Below are 14,397 nucleotides of genomic sequence, written 5' to 3'. Positions count from 1 at the left end.
CCGCACATGGTGCGCCCCGCGCCGGCTCGCCTCGCCCAGCGAATCAGCGCGCCCTGCGTCCGGCGCGCGGGCCCGGCTGCGGCACGCAGGCGGCATAGGGCGTGCGGTACGCCAGGTGCGCACGCGAGGAGGCGCCGCGCCGGGTGCGCAGGCAAGGGGTGCGGTACGCCGAGTGCGCGAAGGCAGGGGTACAGTACGCCAGTTGCGTAAAAGTCGGGCTACGTTGCGCCAAGTGCGCAGGCAAGGGCTACAGTACCCAGGTGCATAAAACCAGGGCTACGCTACGCCACGCCAGGTGCGCAGGCAAAGGGTGGTACGCCAAGTGCGTGAAGCCAGGGCTACATTGCGCCGGCAAAGGCTACAGTACCCAGGTGCGTAAAACCAGGGCTACGCCACGCCAAGTGCGCAGGCAAGGGGTAGTACGCCAAGTGCGTGAAGCCAGGGATGCGTTTGGCCGAGGGACGCAGTGCGCCCACGGAGCGCGTAGAGCAGCAGGTGCAGGACCGCTCGCGCGGAAGGCCTCCCCGGCGTGGGGCGGGGCGAGCCCAGCGGCTCGGCGGGGCAGGTGAGTGACGCGCCCGCGGGCCAATGGGGCGACGGCTGCGGGGCCGCGGGCGTGGCGAGGCTGCGCAGGCGCAAGCGCAGGAGCGCGGCGAGTGACGCTGCTGTTTCGCTGCTCCGCCGGCCCGGCCATGAGCTACGACCGCGCCATCACCGTCTTCTCCCCCGACGGGCACCTGTTCCAGGTCGAGTACGCGCAGGAGGCCGTCAAGAAGGGCTCCACTGCGGTAAGGCCGCCGAGGGGCCGCGCGTGCCGCGCCTGTGTGCCCGCGGCCGGCACCGGGCCCTGCACGGCTCGCGGCGCGAGGGGGGGGAGGAGGAGTCGGTTGCGGGGCCCCTCGGCGAGGGCCGTGGCCGGCGTGGTCCCTGGTCAGCACTGGGAGCGGGCGGGAGGGGGGCGAGCGAGGGACTGCGGGGGCCCCGAGCCGTTTCTGCCCGCGTGTGCAGCATATATGTGTGTGCGTGTACATTTACGTGTGTGTGTTGTGTACATGTGTGTGTACCTGCACAGCAACAGTGGCGTGTAAGAGGAGCGATTGTTACACACCTGTGTAACGAACCTAACTGTTCATTAGATTACCTTGAATAGTTTTATTGAGCACAACTCTGTATTTTAAGACACTTTAAGAATTAAGATGGGAAACTATTTTTTCTCCGAGTCGCGGAGAGAGGCTGTAAGGACAGTGATGGAAAACATTCTAATTCATAATTCGTTTGTGAGACTTTAATGCTTCTTAGTCTGCTCATTCTGCATCCCGTCTAAATCTGCGACAAACCCCTTCGCTCTCAATAGGATTGCACAGCTAGTACTTTGCTCTAGAACAGGCTCTCCAAACCCTGGCTTGGCCTGGCCCAAAGGCTGGATCTGGAGTTTGGCAAAAAGCCCCCCCCCCCCGTGACCCATTCCGCCGTGCAAGCCGATCTTGTTCATGGGACGCTTCTGCCCGGACGTCCTGCCGCATAGCTTGCTGGGCAATAGAAGCGACTGCCCAGAGCATTCCTGTGCACAGATCAGCTTGAAAGAGAAACGAGGATGCAGCAGGAAGAGTAAGCGCAGCTTGGGATGGGGAGGGCTTTTTCAGGACACTGCGATCTCCTTGTGGAGACTGCTGTTCGAGATCTGCCGTTCTCGAGCCGCATGGCCCCCTGGGGAGTGGGGAACATAATGTGAGTTACCTTGGTGTTCAGTAATAAATGATTTAATGTTTATCTGTTGGTGTAGTATCCTTGTTTGACCTGGGGGTGGAACCTGAAAAGGGCTGCTATGGGGTCATACCCCCAAAAAGGTTGAGAGAGTCTGCTCTAGAGAATTTTAATATTAAAATAAACACACGCATAGATGCATTCTCTGAATTACTTTAAAAATTTCTCTACCTTTTGTGATATTCAAGGTTGGAGTACGAGGAAAAGATATTGTTGTGCTTGGTGTGGAAAAGAAATCTGTGGCAAAACTTCAGGATGAAAGAACTGTCAGAAAGATCTGTGCCCTTGATGACAACGTCTGCATGGCTTTTGCAGGTACTGCAATGGATGATTACCATAAATGCTTGAAAAGGGCCTTGGGATGAAATTGCCTTACTAACTAGAATGCCATGGGATACATGTTCAAATCAATAAAAATCATGTTTGTATTTGTCTTTCATAGTTAAAACTGTACATTTTAGATCTTTTGCTTATCTTAACTATGAGTGAGTGTGAAAGAAAACAGGCTATGCCAGTGGTTCTCAGACAATTTTAGCATTGGGACCCACCTAAAAAAAAAGTTTCACTTTACCAGCTGCTTAAGCCTCTGTGGCTATAATAGTGATTGGGCTGCACTGCTTCCCCCCCCCCATGTAGCAGGTTGTTTAACCTTTGATGCACATAGCCTAATCTACCTTGTCACTTTCTCGAACCACCAAAAATTGAATCATGACCCACTGCTGAGCTACTTACCCACAACTTGAGAACCACTGGGCTGTGCTTTTCTACACAGTCCACCTCTATGCAAGTGAGGGGAACACATACAGACAAGGGATTGTATCCTAAGTGCTGTTGTGTTGAGAAAAAGGTGCTGAAGCTCACTTCTGAAATCTTTTCTGTTCACTGTCCTTAGGTTAGAACCCTAGCATTAGCTGCAGAATGTGCTCGAACTGCCATAAGGGATAGCTATGTTTTCTTGAACACCTGCACTATAAATCTCTTGAAAAACGATTAGGCACTATTTCACTGTACATATCAAATACTTGGAAATTGTGATAAGTTTCTGAAACAGTCAAAATACCAAATGAACTTTACTAACACTCCTTGACTATTTCTTTGACAGAAAAAATTGAGAGTGAAATGAACGGGCTAATGTTTCTTTATCTATTAATCCTGTACAATTCAGATAGCCAAAATGTCCTGATTTTAAAGTACTGTTTTGTTGGCAGCTGCTATATCAGAAATTACAGATTGCACCTCCTTATTCGTAGCTTCAGGACCCACAAGTTTGTTTCACTGTGGGTCCCACTCCATGTCTGAAAGGCTTCATGGAACCTCCTAGGAGGTGTTCTGAGGCACAGGGAGAGTGGTTTCCACAGGTTTGGTATCTATATGAAGTCTAGGAATTGATCTCCTGTGGATACCAAGGGCCAACCTATAAGGTCTGATGTGTTTTGATCTCTCATTCACCCTTCATTTGAAGACTAAACTACAAAGTTTCATCATGTCACTTTTTACCAACACCTGTCTGCCAAGGTACATCTAGAGAATCTGAAAGGAGATAGCTTAATCCTTTCCTGATGTTGTCAGCTTGGAGGATGCTGTAATGAGGGCATTGCTAATATGTTAGAGAGACTTCACCCAGAACTGTATAACTTATTGGATGTAAAGTAGAAAGTTTTAACACAACCTACAACATTTATCTCTTCTCCTCCCCCCCATCAGCCACAATTACATGTGATCTGTCATTAACCCTTATTTGTTGCTTCTCTGCCTTTTGGCTAAGATCAGGTGAAACATTCTCTGTTAAAGCTCTCTAGAGAAGAGAGAGATGCTGTATGTATTTTATGTTTAAGTGCATTTTGCTAATTCATGTTGTCTGCAGGTCTCACAGCAGATGCCAGGATAGTTATAAACAGAGCTCGAGTGGAGTGTCAAAGCCACAGACTTACAGTGGAGGATCCTGTCACTGTGGAATATATTACACGTTATATTGCTAGCCTGAAGCAGGTATGCACAATGAATGCTAGGTTTTCCTTGTTGGAAGGTGGATAATAAGAGAGCTTGATTTTAGTGGAAACTTTCTTATACACCAGGGCTTTCCAGACTTTGGCCTACAGATTGGATCCGGTGCCCTGCCTAATTTCTCTCCCCATTGAGTGGCACTTACTGTTCTACCACAGTGCCACTCTGTTTCCCCCTTCATTGTTACAGGGATGTTCCAGGCAGTCACGTCTGCCCAAACATCCTGCTGCATGGTCTGCTGGAACACTGGGCAGTCGACGTGATTGCCTAAAGCATCCCTGTGCATCAATGGAAGGGGAAACTGAGCAGCATTCCGGTGGAATGGTAAGCGTCGGCTGAGATGGGGAGAGTTTTGCCTGGATGAAATGTTCTCCAGTTTGGAGACCACTGATATACATCAGTGAGCTCCAGACTATAATGCTGATGCTATATTTGGCCGATTGTGTAAGTGTGTGCAGTTGCCATGCTAATTTCTCTTCAGAATGGTGAGTAGTGACATGGTAAGTAGTATTTGCCTGGATGTCAGAATTGAAATTGGAAGTGTTATATAGTCGTGGTTTCTGCACTTTTTTGCCTTCCCCCACAACTCAGAGCTTACTGACTCTGTCCTAACTTCTAAGAAGACCTATTTGAATACATAGACTTACAAAGTAGGATGAAACAAAAATAAAGGGAAAAGATTTTCAGAAAAGCATGAGGAGCCTGTAGCCAGGCAGTGGAACATTGTTATGACAGCATGTCTTGCTACGGTTAACATGCTTTAGTCACATGCTAGTTGCACTCTGCATGGGACCACCCTTGAAAAACCACTCTGAATGTGCAGCTGGTATAAAATGCTGCAGCCAGTCTTTTTGATGGGGGTCTCTTGATCAGAACTTGTTACTCTGATTTTGTGCGAATTCCATTGGCTTCTCTTCTGCTTCTGGGTGCAGTCCAGGGGTTTGGTTGTCATTGTTAAAGCCCTGTATTGTTTGGGCACTGGGTGAACGAAGATTCTGCCTGACCAGTAACATTTTGGGAAAAGGAAGACCTTGCTTTCTGTGCTGCGAGTTGCTGAGGCTCAGTTGTTATGCACACAGGACAGGGCCTTTGGTGGATCTGGGCTGAGGCTCTCCCTTCTGTAGGTTTGTGTTGCTCCTTTTTGCCTGGCCTTGAGGATGTGCTTTATCTGATTTGTGGTTTTTAATGCATTAAAACTAATTTTATTACTTTTTCACAACCTTGAGGCTTTTGTGAAAAGTTAGGATAAGAACCCAAAAATCAGCAAACTACCATAACTTAGCAGCTTAGCACTGCTGCTGCACCTCTCTGCCTCTGGATGGTGGAAAAACCAGGAGGCCTGGGAGGAAAGGAAGTAAGGAAGAAGTGTGCAACCCAGGCAGTGTTTTTCAGTTTCTGGCAACTGGACATTAGTTTTTAAAAATTTTATTTCTACTTCACCTTTTCTTCCAGAAGAATTCTCATGGTGGCTTGTATAAAATACCATTAGGACTGTTTCTACCACCTGTGATACACTGTAGCTTTGAGGTGACATCTCTCTCCAGTAATTCAGTTCTCATGAGGTGATGGAGCAGTGACCTTGACTTATTTTCTCTGCTACCACAGGATTCAGTATCTGTGAAGCACTGTCATTAATGCAGTACTAAATATATTCTTTGACCACAAGTAACACTTATTCCAGTAAATTTAGAGCATAGTTCTGAATTCGTTATGAGAATCGAGTGTTCATGTTCTAAAAAAATCCTGAATTTGGTTGGGAACAATCATGAAAAGGAATGATGCAAAACCATCAGGCAGATGCTTCAGTTGACTTCCTCTAGTTCTGTACAGTACAGGTGCGGCCTCCGTATCCACAGATTATGTATCTGCAGTGTTGAGCCAGACTCAGCCCCACTTGAGCCTTCCAGAGACAAATGGAGCTGTGCTATTTTCCTCTACTTTCTGCTATCCATGGGGGTCTGAGAAACCTGCCTGTAGATTTTTTTTAAATGAGTACGGAAAATGGCTCTTCAAAACATTCACAATTAATGTCTGTTTTTTCCTTAAATCAGGTTCAGTCAAATATCTGATGTTGCCTAGTTGTCTGGTGTACAAGAAATCTCTGCTTCTATGGACTTGCAGTTTCTGCTAAAATGAAACTTTCTTATTCCTCCTCAGAGGTACACCCAAAGTAATGGCCGCAGACCCTTTGGCATTTCTGCCCTTATTGTAGGATTTGACTTTGATGGAACTCCGAGGCTCTATCAGACAGATCCTTCTGGCACATACCATGCTTGGAAGGTGAGCTGATTTGTAGTTTTGCTGAGAGTAGTTCTTAAATATATTAATGTAACACTTCTGTTGATAGCTTAACTCCTCTTGCATAACTTTAGTACGATTAGGCAGCACAACACAGTCATACCCATCCTGTTGTCCTCATTCACTTTCTGTTTCTCTTTCTTCTGGAGAAACTGCTGTACATAATAGTGTTTTGAATAAAAGCGGTAGATGCTTTACTGCTAACCACCTGCACATTTCTGCCCAATTAATTAGATTGGGAAACCTTGCTAACCATTGCTGTTGCCTGTTGGTCACAGCTTCAGGTCTCTAAATGATTACTGTCAATTGTTTTAAGAGCAAAACTTGATTGAAATTCTCCCCCTCCCCCCTTAATTCCTTCAGATTATCTACAGTGACCTTTCTTTTAAAACTCTTGATGTAAATGGGTAAAAGACTGCAACTTCTGTCCTTGCAATTAGTTCAGTGGAATTGGAAACCATCACCCTGTTTTGTCAGATACTTTTGTCTAGGCACTGAGTTTGTGCGTGCTGAGCTGGACCCGCTTGTTGTTCCTCTTTTCCCCCAGAACACTAAGGTGTGTGTATAAGGACGGTACTTCTTTATGGTAGATTGGACAAAGCAGTTTTGGCACTTTGAAGGGAACTTGGATTTGTGTGAAAAGTAATTGTCATTTGACCAACCAGGCACACTGAATTTTTTTCGCTCTACTTAGGTATGCCTAGTCATTTATGGTCCTATTTCAGTGTTCTTTTACTGACGATTAGCCCATTTTTACACGGTACTGTGCCCCCCCCCCAGTTTTGATATAGTATATACAGACTATCTAGGAGCATAATCTTGCTTAAATTGTTGACTTATAACTGTCTTCTAAAACTGATTGTAGGCTAATGCCATTGGCAGAGGAGCAAAGTCAGTGCGCGAATTTTTGGAAAAAAACTACACTGATGAAGCCATTGAAACAGATGATCTGACCATTAAGCTTGTTATCAAAGCCCTTCTTGAAGTAAGTATAAAGATTGAAGCCCTTACTGTCTTAAATTTGATGCATCTCCAAGTTAAACTGGGAGACTGCTTGTTTTGAATGTATTTCTCACCCCTTGTTTAGGGTATAGCAGCGGTCTCTAAACTTTTTGGCCAGAGGGCTGCATCAAATATTTGGCAGTGTTGAGGGCCAGAAAAAAAATTAAACATAAAAGTTAGATGAATGAATAAATGGGCTCAAACGTCCAGGATTTCTCTAAGCACCAACACAGCCCAAGAAATAAAGCACATACTGAAATGGACCCCCATTCCCTCACCCCACAAGCACAACGCAGTTTGTGTTTGGTCAGCTGGGCCTGAGGCTCTCATGGAATCAGGCTGGCCACAGGCCGGGGTTTGGAGACCCCTGAGGTACAGTATTGGCTGTAGAACTGGCTTGACAAACAATATAATTTCCCAATACTTTAATTTCATTCAATAAGAATTAAAATACCTTATTGGTTCTCATGTTGGTCCAAAAAGAAGTCTTTGTGCTTTGAGCACTAGAATAACAGTGGCTCTTGCATGGTGGTGGCATGCCCCTCACTTTGCAATGTCAAAGCTCATGAAAAGGCTATAAATTTGCTACCAACACTTGTTCTAAATTTCCTTCATTTTAAGGTTGTGCAATCTGGTGGGAAAAATATTGAACTGGCAGTTATGAGAAGGAACCAGCCTCTGAAGGTAAGGTACCCTTAGTTATACTGTTGCTCAGTTCTGAGCACATGTTGATATTTTGGTGGTCAGCTTTGGTGGTGTTGATATTTTGGTGGTCAGTTGGAGTGACCTCCAACCAAAGTGGAGGTCTGCACTTGAAATCTGTGTATCTGCACTATATATTAGATTGAGAGCCCAATCCTATGCAACTTTCCAGCACTGATGCAGCTGTGCCACTAGGGTGTGCACTGCATCCTACAGTGGAGTGGCAGTCATGGAGGCCTCCTCAAGGTAAATTAATGTTTGTTCCCTTACATTGGGGCTCCATTGCAATTATATTGACACTGGAAAGTTGCATAGGATTGGGCCTTAAGGTAACCATGCCTGCAGCAGGGGGAATAAACTTGGTCTTTTTGGAAATCTAGTCTGTATATAGATTTATCCTTAACTGATACTAGCAAGAAATGCACAGAATTGTGTATCCTTTCATCATTCTCTCTGATCTTGCTGCCTTCTCAATTTGAGAAGCAGTCTCATACAGAAGCTAGGAGCTAAACTGCCCTGCGAGTGAGTAAAAAGCGCTTTTTCTGAATGTGCACAGGCAGATTATTAGGTTCTCCTTATCTTGCTCTAAAAAGTCTTCTGCCACCCTTAGGAGCAGCTTTTTTGGAGTTAGGAGGGGTCAGAAAAGCTCTAGTGTGTGCTGAGGATTCAGAAACCTTGCTCTGATTTTAACTTTCGGTGTTGCAGATTTTGAGTCCTGAGGAAATTGAGAAGTATGTTGCTGAAATTGAAAAGGAGAAAGAAGAAAATGAGAAGAAAAAACAGAAGAAAACATCATGAATAAAATTCAGTTGCCTAGCTGTTCTGGTTCCTCAATGAATTCTGTATGTCTATACATACATGTAGGCATTCCATTTTGTTCTGTGCCCTTTTAAGAGGCCTGCTACAATAAACCATTTGGTTTTTTAAGCCTGTTTACTGTAACATGCTCCTCCTTTCTTCAGTCATTACTGTAATGTTGCATTTCTTTTTTATAAGACAAAGCTGTTTTTGTAAGTTCCATATAAGAACCCAAAGCTGTCTGAACTTCTGAACAATTTTCATGTGGATTCTGCAAGGGACTAAACTTATGAATTTATTTGACCTAATATTTAATCTACCAGTAAAGTTTGGACTAATACAATGCTGGAAGGGATTGACTTGTTTATATCTGAAATGCTGTGCCTGAACCTTTCTGTGCAAAATTCTCCGCCCCATTTAGTGACTTAGGATAATTTCTGCCATAATATAGCCAGCTGTATAAGTAGTAGCATGCATAAGAAACTGTCTACTTACTCATAGTGAGTTTGGGTAGCATGTCCCTGAAGAGTAATACAGGATTTCTACTGCTAAGTCACTTAATGAAGAAAGTATGCTATTAGAAACTTGCCCTGAGAGAAGCAGTTGGGAAAAATTAACTAAAAGTGGAGATGTTAATGTGTTGCAGTAGGGCAGCTCTGTTTAGCTTAATGTACTATGTAGTAATTTCCCTACTTGTGGGAGCTAACGAACAAGCCTGACTTGTTGCCCAACTGCTTCATTTTATTAGGAAGGGCAGATAGTTCAAAACAGATGCCTTTTCTATTGTACCTACACCTAACTTGGGGTGCATTGTGAGTGTTAACCACCTTGTATTACAGCTGTAAGCTGCACTAATGTTGGTAGCTTTATAGCTCTTAGCCAAGGAGAAACAGGAAGGTGCAGTACCATGCTTGTTTTGAATAAGGAACCATTGTTTTATAGAACATGTAGTTCCATCAGACAGACATCTAAGAAGAGACATTCAACTTAAACAAAAAGCCTAACTTGAAGTCTGCTGTGCTTTAGAAACTCAAGATACTACATTAAGATATAGTGCTATTTCATCGGGCTTGGGTTTTTGTAAAGATTGGCTAGAAGTTTACTTTCTACTGTGATGACTGCTAGGGAAAGCATGCTCCTGTCTAACCATTTTATTTACATAAATACTGCGAAGTCCTAGCCTATCAATAACAGTTAATTGCTTATATTATCTACTCTCTGGCAGCTACTCATTTAACTTTGCTTCAGTGGAGCAGTAAACAGCTTGTCAAACACCGATAGCTGCTTTGCATTTCACATGTATTTACCCTGTAACAGTTGTACCACCTTTGATTTTGCCATCCTTCCATTGGCTTCAGGAAATCTGAAAGAGCCATTTCCCTAGAGCTCTAACTGCAAAACTTTCATAATATAAGTTTAAATATGATACACTTAAGGATAATGCAGCAGTCTGAATGTGTATTTCTGCTATTACATAGCACTGTATAGTACAAAAATAAAGGCCTGTAACACCTAATACAGGTGCATGCCTATATGACAGGCAGCATAGACATCACATGGGATGGCAGTCTATACTGGTGCTAGTCTCCCTGTGTAACAGCTAAACTGATGTGGGTGCTTGTAAATGTTTGTAGATCTCAGACATGCATAATTGAGTAGGTAAATACATATAACCTATCATAATACAATTGCGTAGCTATAAAATAATGAAATAACTAGTGCTGAAGGCATTCACTATATAAACTGGGGTGTTCCAGTGACTTCAGTAGAGCAGGAGCTTGGATGTTACTTAAGATAAGTGAACATAAGAACAGCCCCACTGGATCAGGCCATAGGCCCATCTAGTCCAGCTTCCTGTATCTCACAGCAGCCCACCAAATGCCCCAGGGAGCACACCAGATAACAAGAGACCTCATCCTGGTGCCCTCCCCTGCATCTGGCATTCTGACTTAACCCATTTCTAAAATCAGGAGGTTGCGTATACACATCATGGCTTGTACCCCATAATGGATTTTTCCTCCAGAAACTTGTCCAATCCCCTTTTAAAGGCGTCTAGGCTAGATGCCAGCACCACATCCTGCGGCAAGGAGTTCCACAGACCGACCACACGCTGGATAAAGAAATATTTTCTTTTGTCTGTCCTAACCCGCCCAACACTCAATTTTAGTGGATGTCCCCTGGTTCTGGTATTATGTGAGAGTGTAAAGAGCATCTCCCTATCCACTCTGTGCATCCCCTGCATAATTTTGTATGTCTCAATCATGTCCCCCCTCAAGCGTCTCTTTTCTAGGCTGAAGAGGCCCAAACGCCGTAGCCTTTCCTCATAAGGAAGGTGCCCCAGCCCCGTAATCATCTTAGTCGCTCTCTTTTGCACCTTTTCCATTTCCACTATGTCTTTTTTGAGATGCGGCGACCAGAACTGGACACAATACTCCAGGTGTGGCCTTACCATAGATTTGTACAACGGCATTATAATACTAGCCGTTTTGTTCTCAATATCCTTCCTAATGATCCCAAGCATAGAATTGGCCTTCTTCACTGCCGCCGCACATTGGGTCGACACTTTCATCGACCTGTCCACCACCACCCCAAGATCTCTCTCCTGATCTGTCACAGACAGCTCAGAACCCATCAGCCTATATCTAAAGTTTTGATTTTTTGCCCCAATGTGCATGACTTTACACTTACTGACATTGAAGCGCATCTGCCATTTTGCTGCCCATTCTGCCAGTCTGGAGAGATCCTTCTGGAGCTCCTCACAATCACTTCTGGTCTTTACCACTCGGAAACGTTTGGTGTCGTCTGCAAACTTAGCCACTTCACTGCTCACCCCTGTCTCCAGGTCATTTATGAAGAGGTTGAAAAGCACCGGTCCCAGGACAGATCCTTGGGGCACACCGCTTTTCACCTCTCTCCATTGTGAAAATTGCCCATTGACACCCACTCTCTGCTTCCTGGCCTCCAACCAGTTCTCAATCCATGAGAGGACCTGTCCTCTAATTCCCTGACTGTGGAGTTTTTTCAGTAGCCTTTGGTGAGGGGCCGTGTCAAACGCCTTCTGAAAGTCCAGATATATAATGTCCACGGGTTCTCCCACATCCACATGCCTGTTGACCTTTTCAAAGAATTCTATAAGGTTCGTGAGGCAAGACTTACTCTTACAGAAGCCATGCTGACTCTCCCTCAGCAAGGCCTGTTCATCTATGTGTTTTGAGATCCTATCTTTGATGAAGCATTCCACCATCTTACCCAGTATGGATGTTAGGCTGACCGGCCTATAGTTTCCCGGGTCCCCCCTCTTTCCCTTTTTAAAAATAGGCGTGACATTTGCTATCCTCCAATCTTCTGGCACCGTGGCCGTTTTGAGGGACAAGTTGCATACTTTAGTCAAGAGATCTGCAACTTCATTCTTCAATTCCTTAATAACTCTTGGGTGGATGCCATCATGGCCCGGTGACTTATTGATCTTTAATTTATCAATGAGGTCTGAAACATCTTCTCTTTTAACCTCTGACTTAACTCCTCGGTCAGGAGGGGCCATTCGGGCAGCGGTGTCTGCCCGAGGTCTTCTGCTGTGAAGACAGATGCAAAGAACTCATGTAATTTCTCTGCCATCTCTAAGTCTCCTTTTAGCTCCCCTTTCCCTCCCTCACCATCCAGAGGGCCAACCGCTTCTCTGGCGGGTTTCCTGCTTCTAACATATTTGAAGAAGCTTTTATTATTCCCCTTAATGTTGCCAGCCATGCGTTCCTCATAGTCTCGCTTGGCCTCCCGTATCACCTTCTTACATTTCTTTTGCCACAGTTTATGTTCCTTTTTATTCTCCTCATTAGGGCAAGACTTCCATTTACGGAAGGAAGCTTCCTTGCCCTTCACAGCCTCTCTAACTTGGCAAATAGTGAAACTATTTGCACATATGTATGAGCTACCAGAAGAATGCAAAGTCCCACTCAAATGCAGAATAAGGGAACTGGTGTAGTGCTTTTGTCCTCAAACATTTCACATGTAATGATATTTGCTTACATCACAGCAAATTTCCCCTTACTAAAGATTTATTTAAATATATAGCCTGGTCTCTGGATTTTTTACCTGTGATCAGGTAAACTGTAAGATTATTCTGTTTTAAAATGTTTCACCCACCATTCCCATTAGACTCCTGAAATAGGAGAGTATCCTCCTTTTAACTGTACCAGTAATCTAGGCTAATGCAGTAGTTTAATAACATTGAACCTCAATGGAAAAAGTATTTCCCCATTCTGGAAAAATAGAGTAGTTGTGGTTCTCTGGCTGCAAGCTGCCAAAGTGTGGGGTTTGTGCAAACCTTTGCTTATGTGCAGGTTTCATGGTTTTTATTATCTGTTCACAAATAATGCCTTCCACTCTAGAAATAGTGGTCTAGGTTGCTGAAGGAAAACAGATGAGCTCCAACACTAAGCACTATACTGTGATGAGCAGCTAACCTACACGGCCTATTTTAATAGACTTTGGATAACAGAGGCCAACACATTTTGCTTCCTTAATGTTACACCAATTCCTGGGTCAAAGGGGTCTGACCCCTTTGACATCCGAAGCAGCGTGAAGCAGGGCTGTGTTCTTGCACCAACCTTGTTTGGGATCTTCTTCGCTGTCCTGCTGAAGCAGGCCTTTGGAACTACAACAGAAGGCATCTATCTCCGGACCAGATCAGATGGAAAGCTCTTCAACCTCTCCAGACTGAGAGCAAAGTCCAAAGTCCAGCTGAAATGTCTGCGTGACTTCCTCTTTGCCGACGATGCAGCTATCACTACCCACTCTGCCAAAGATCTCCAGCAGCTCATGGATCGTTTTAGCAAGGCCTGCCAAGATTTTGGACTGACACTCAGCCTGAAGAAAACACAGGTCATGGTTCAGGATGTGGACCCACCTCCCTGCATTACAATCTCTGCGCATGAACTAGAGGTTGTCCATGACTTTGTGTACCTTGGCTCAACGATCTCTGACACTCTCTCGATACCGAGCTAAACAAGCGCATCGGTAAAGCAGCTACCACGTTTTCCAGACTCACAAAGAGAGTCTGGTCCAACAAGAAGCTGACGGAACATACCAAGATCCAGGTCTACAGAGCTTGTGTCCTGAGTACACTTCTGTACTGCAGCGAGTCATGGACTCTTCACTCACAACAGGAGAGGAAACTGAATGCTTTCCATATGCGCTGCCTCCGACGTATTCTCGGCATCACCTGGCAGGACAAAGTTCCAAACAACACAGTCCTGGAACGTGCTGGAATCCCTAGCATGTATGCACTGCTGAAACAGAGACGCCTGCGTTGGCTTGGTCATGTCGTGAGAATGGATGATGGCCGGATCCCAAAGGATCTCCTCTATGGAGAACTTGTGCAAGGAAAGCGCCCTACAGGTAGACCACAGCTGCGATACAAGGATATCTGCAAGAGGAATCTGAAGGCCTTAGGAGTGGACCTCAACAAGTGGGAAACCCTGGCCTCTGAGCAGCTCGCTTGGAGGCAGGCTGTGCAACATGGCCTTTCCCAGTTTGAAGAGACACTTTGCCAACAGTCTGAGGCTTAGAGGCAAAGAAGGAAGGCCCATAGCCAGGGAGACAGGCCAGGGACAGACTGCACTTGCTCCCAGTGTGGAAGGGATTGTCACTCCCAAATCGGCCTTTTCAGCCACACTAGACGCTGTTCCAGAACCACCTTTCAGAGCGCGATACCATAGTCTTTCGAGACTGAAGGTTGCCAACTAATTCCTGGGTATATTTGGAGTGCCGATTCCAAAAATGGCATCTGTTTTGCCCTATCACATCTAGAGAGCAGGCTATATATTTAAATAA

General features: G+C 45.1%; 1 protein-coding gene across 1 annotated transcript; it reads left to right on the top strand.

The window, feature by feature from the left end:
- The first annotated feature begins 633 nt into the window (after positions 1–633).
- PSMA7 (proteasome 20S subunit alpha 7) lies at positions 634–8,702 on the top strand. Its single transcript, XM_066623897.1, has 7 exons — positions 634–788; positions 1,953–2,079; positions 3,629–3,753; positions 5,926–6,048; positions 6,932–7,051; positions 7,690–7,752; positions 8,476–8,702. Exons 1-7 carry the CDS (start codon positions 693–695, stop codon positions 8,566–8,568), a joined length of 747 nt encoding a protein of 248 aa, XP_066479994.1. The 5' UTR covers positions 634–692; the 3' UTR covers positions 8,569–8,702.
- Positions 8,703–14,397: the final 5,695 nt, after the last annotated feature.

Source organism: Tiliqua scincoides, chromosome 4 (genome assembly GCF_035046505.1).
Source record: "Tiliqua scincoides isolate rTilSci1 chromosome 4, rTilSci1.hap2, whole genome shotgun sequence".
In the NCBI taxonomy this organism is placed as follows: domain Eukaryota; kingdom Metazoa; phylum Chordata; class Lepidosauria; order Squamata; family Scincidae; genus Tiliqua; species Tiliqua scincoides.
Note: the sequence above shows the minus strand (reverse complement) of the source record. Positions and strands in the feature narration are given on the sequence as shown.

Excerpts from the sequence above, each read along its gene's own strand:
- PSMA7 (XM_066623897.1), top strand. The coding sequence starts at position 693 with ATGAGCTACGACCGCGCCATCACCGTCTTCTCCCCCGACGGGCACCTG. Across the intron at positions 2,080-3,628 it reads CGTCTGCATGGCTTTTGCAG|GTCTCACAGCAGATGCCAGG; the intron begins GTACTGCAATGG and ends TGTTGTCTGCAG. Across the intron at positions 7,753-8,475 it reads GAAGGAACCAGCCTCTGAAG|ATTTTGAGTCCTGAGGAAAT; the intron begins GTAAGGTACCCT and ends TCGGTGTTGCAG.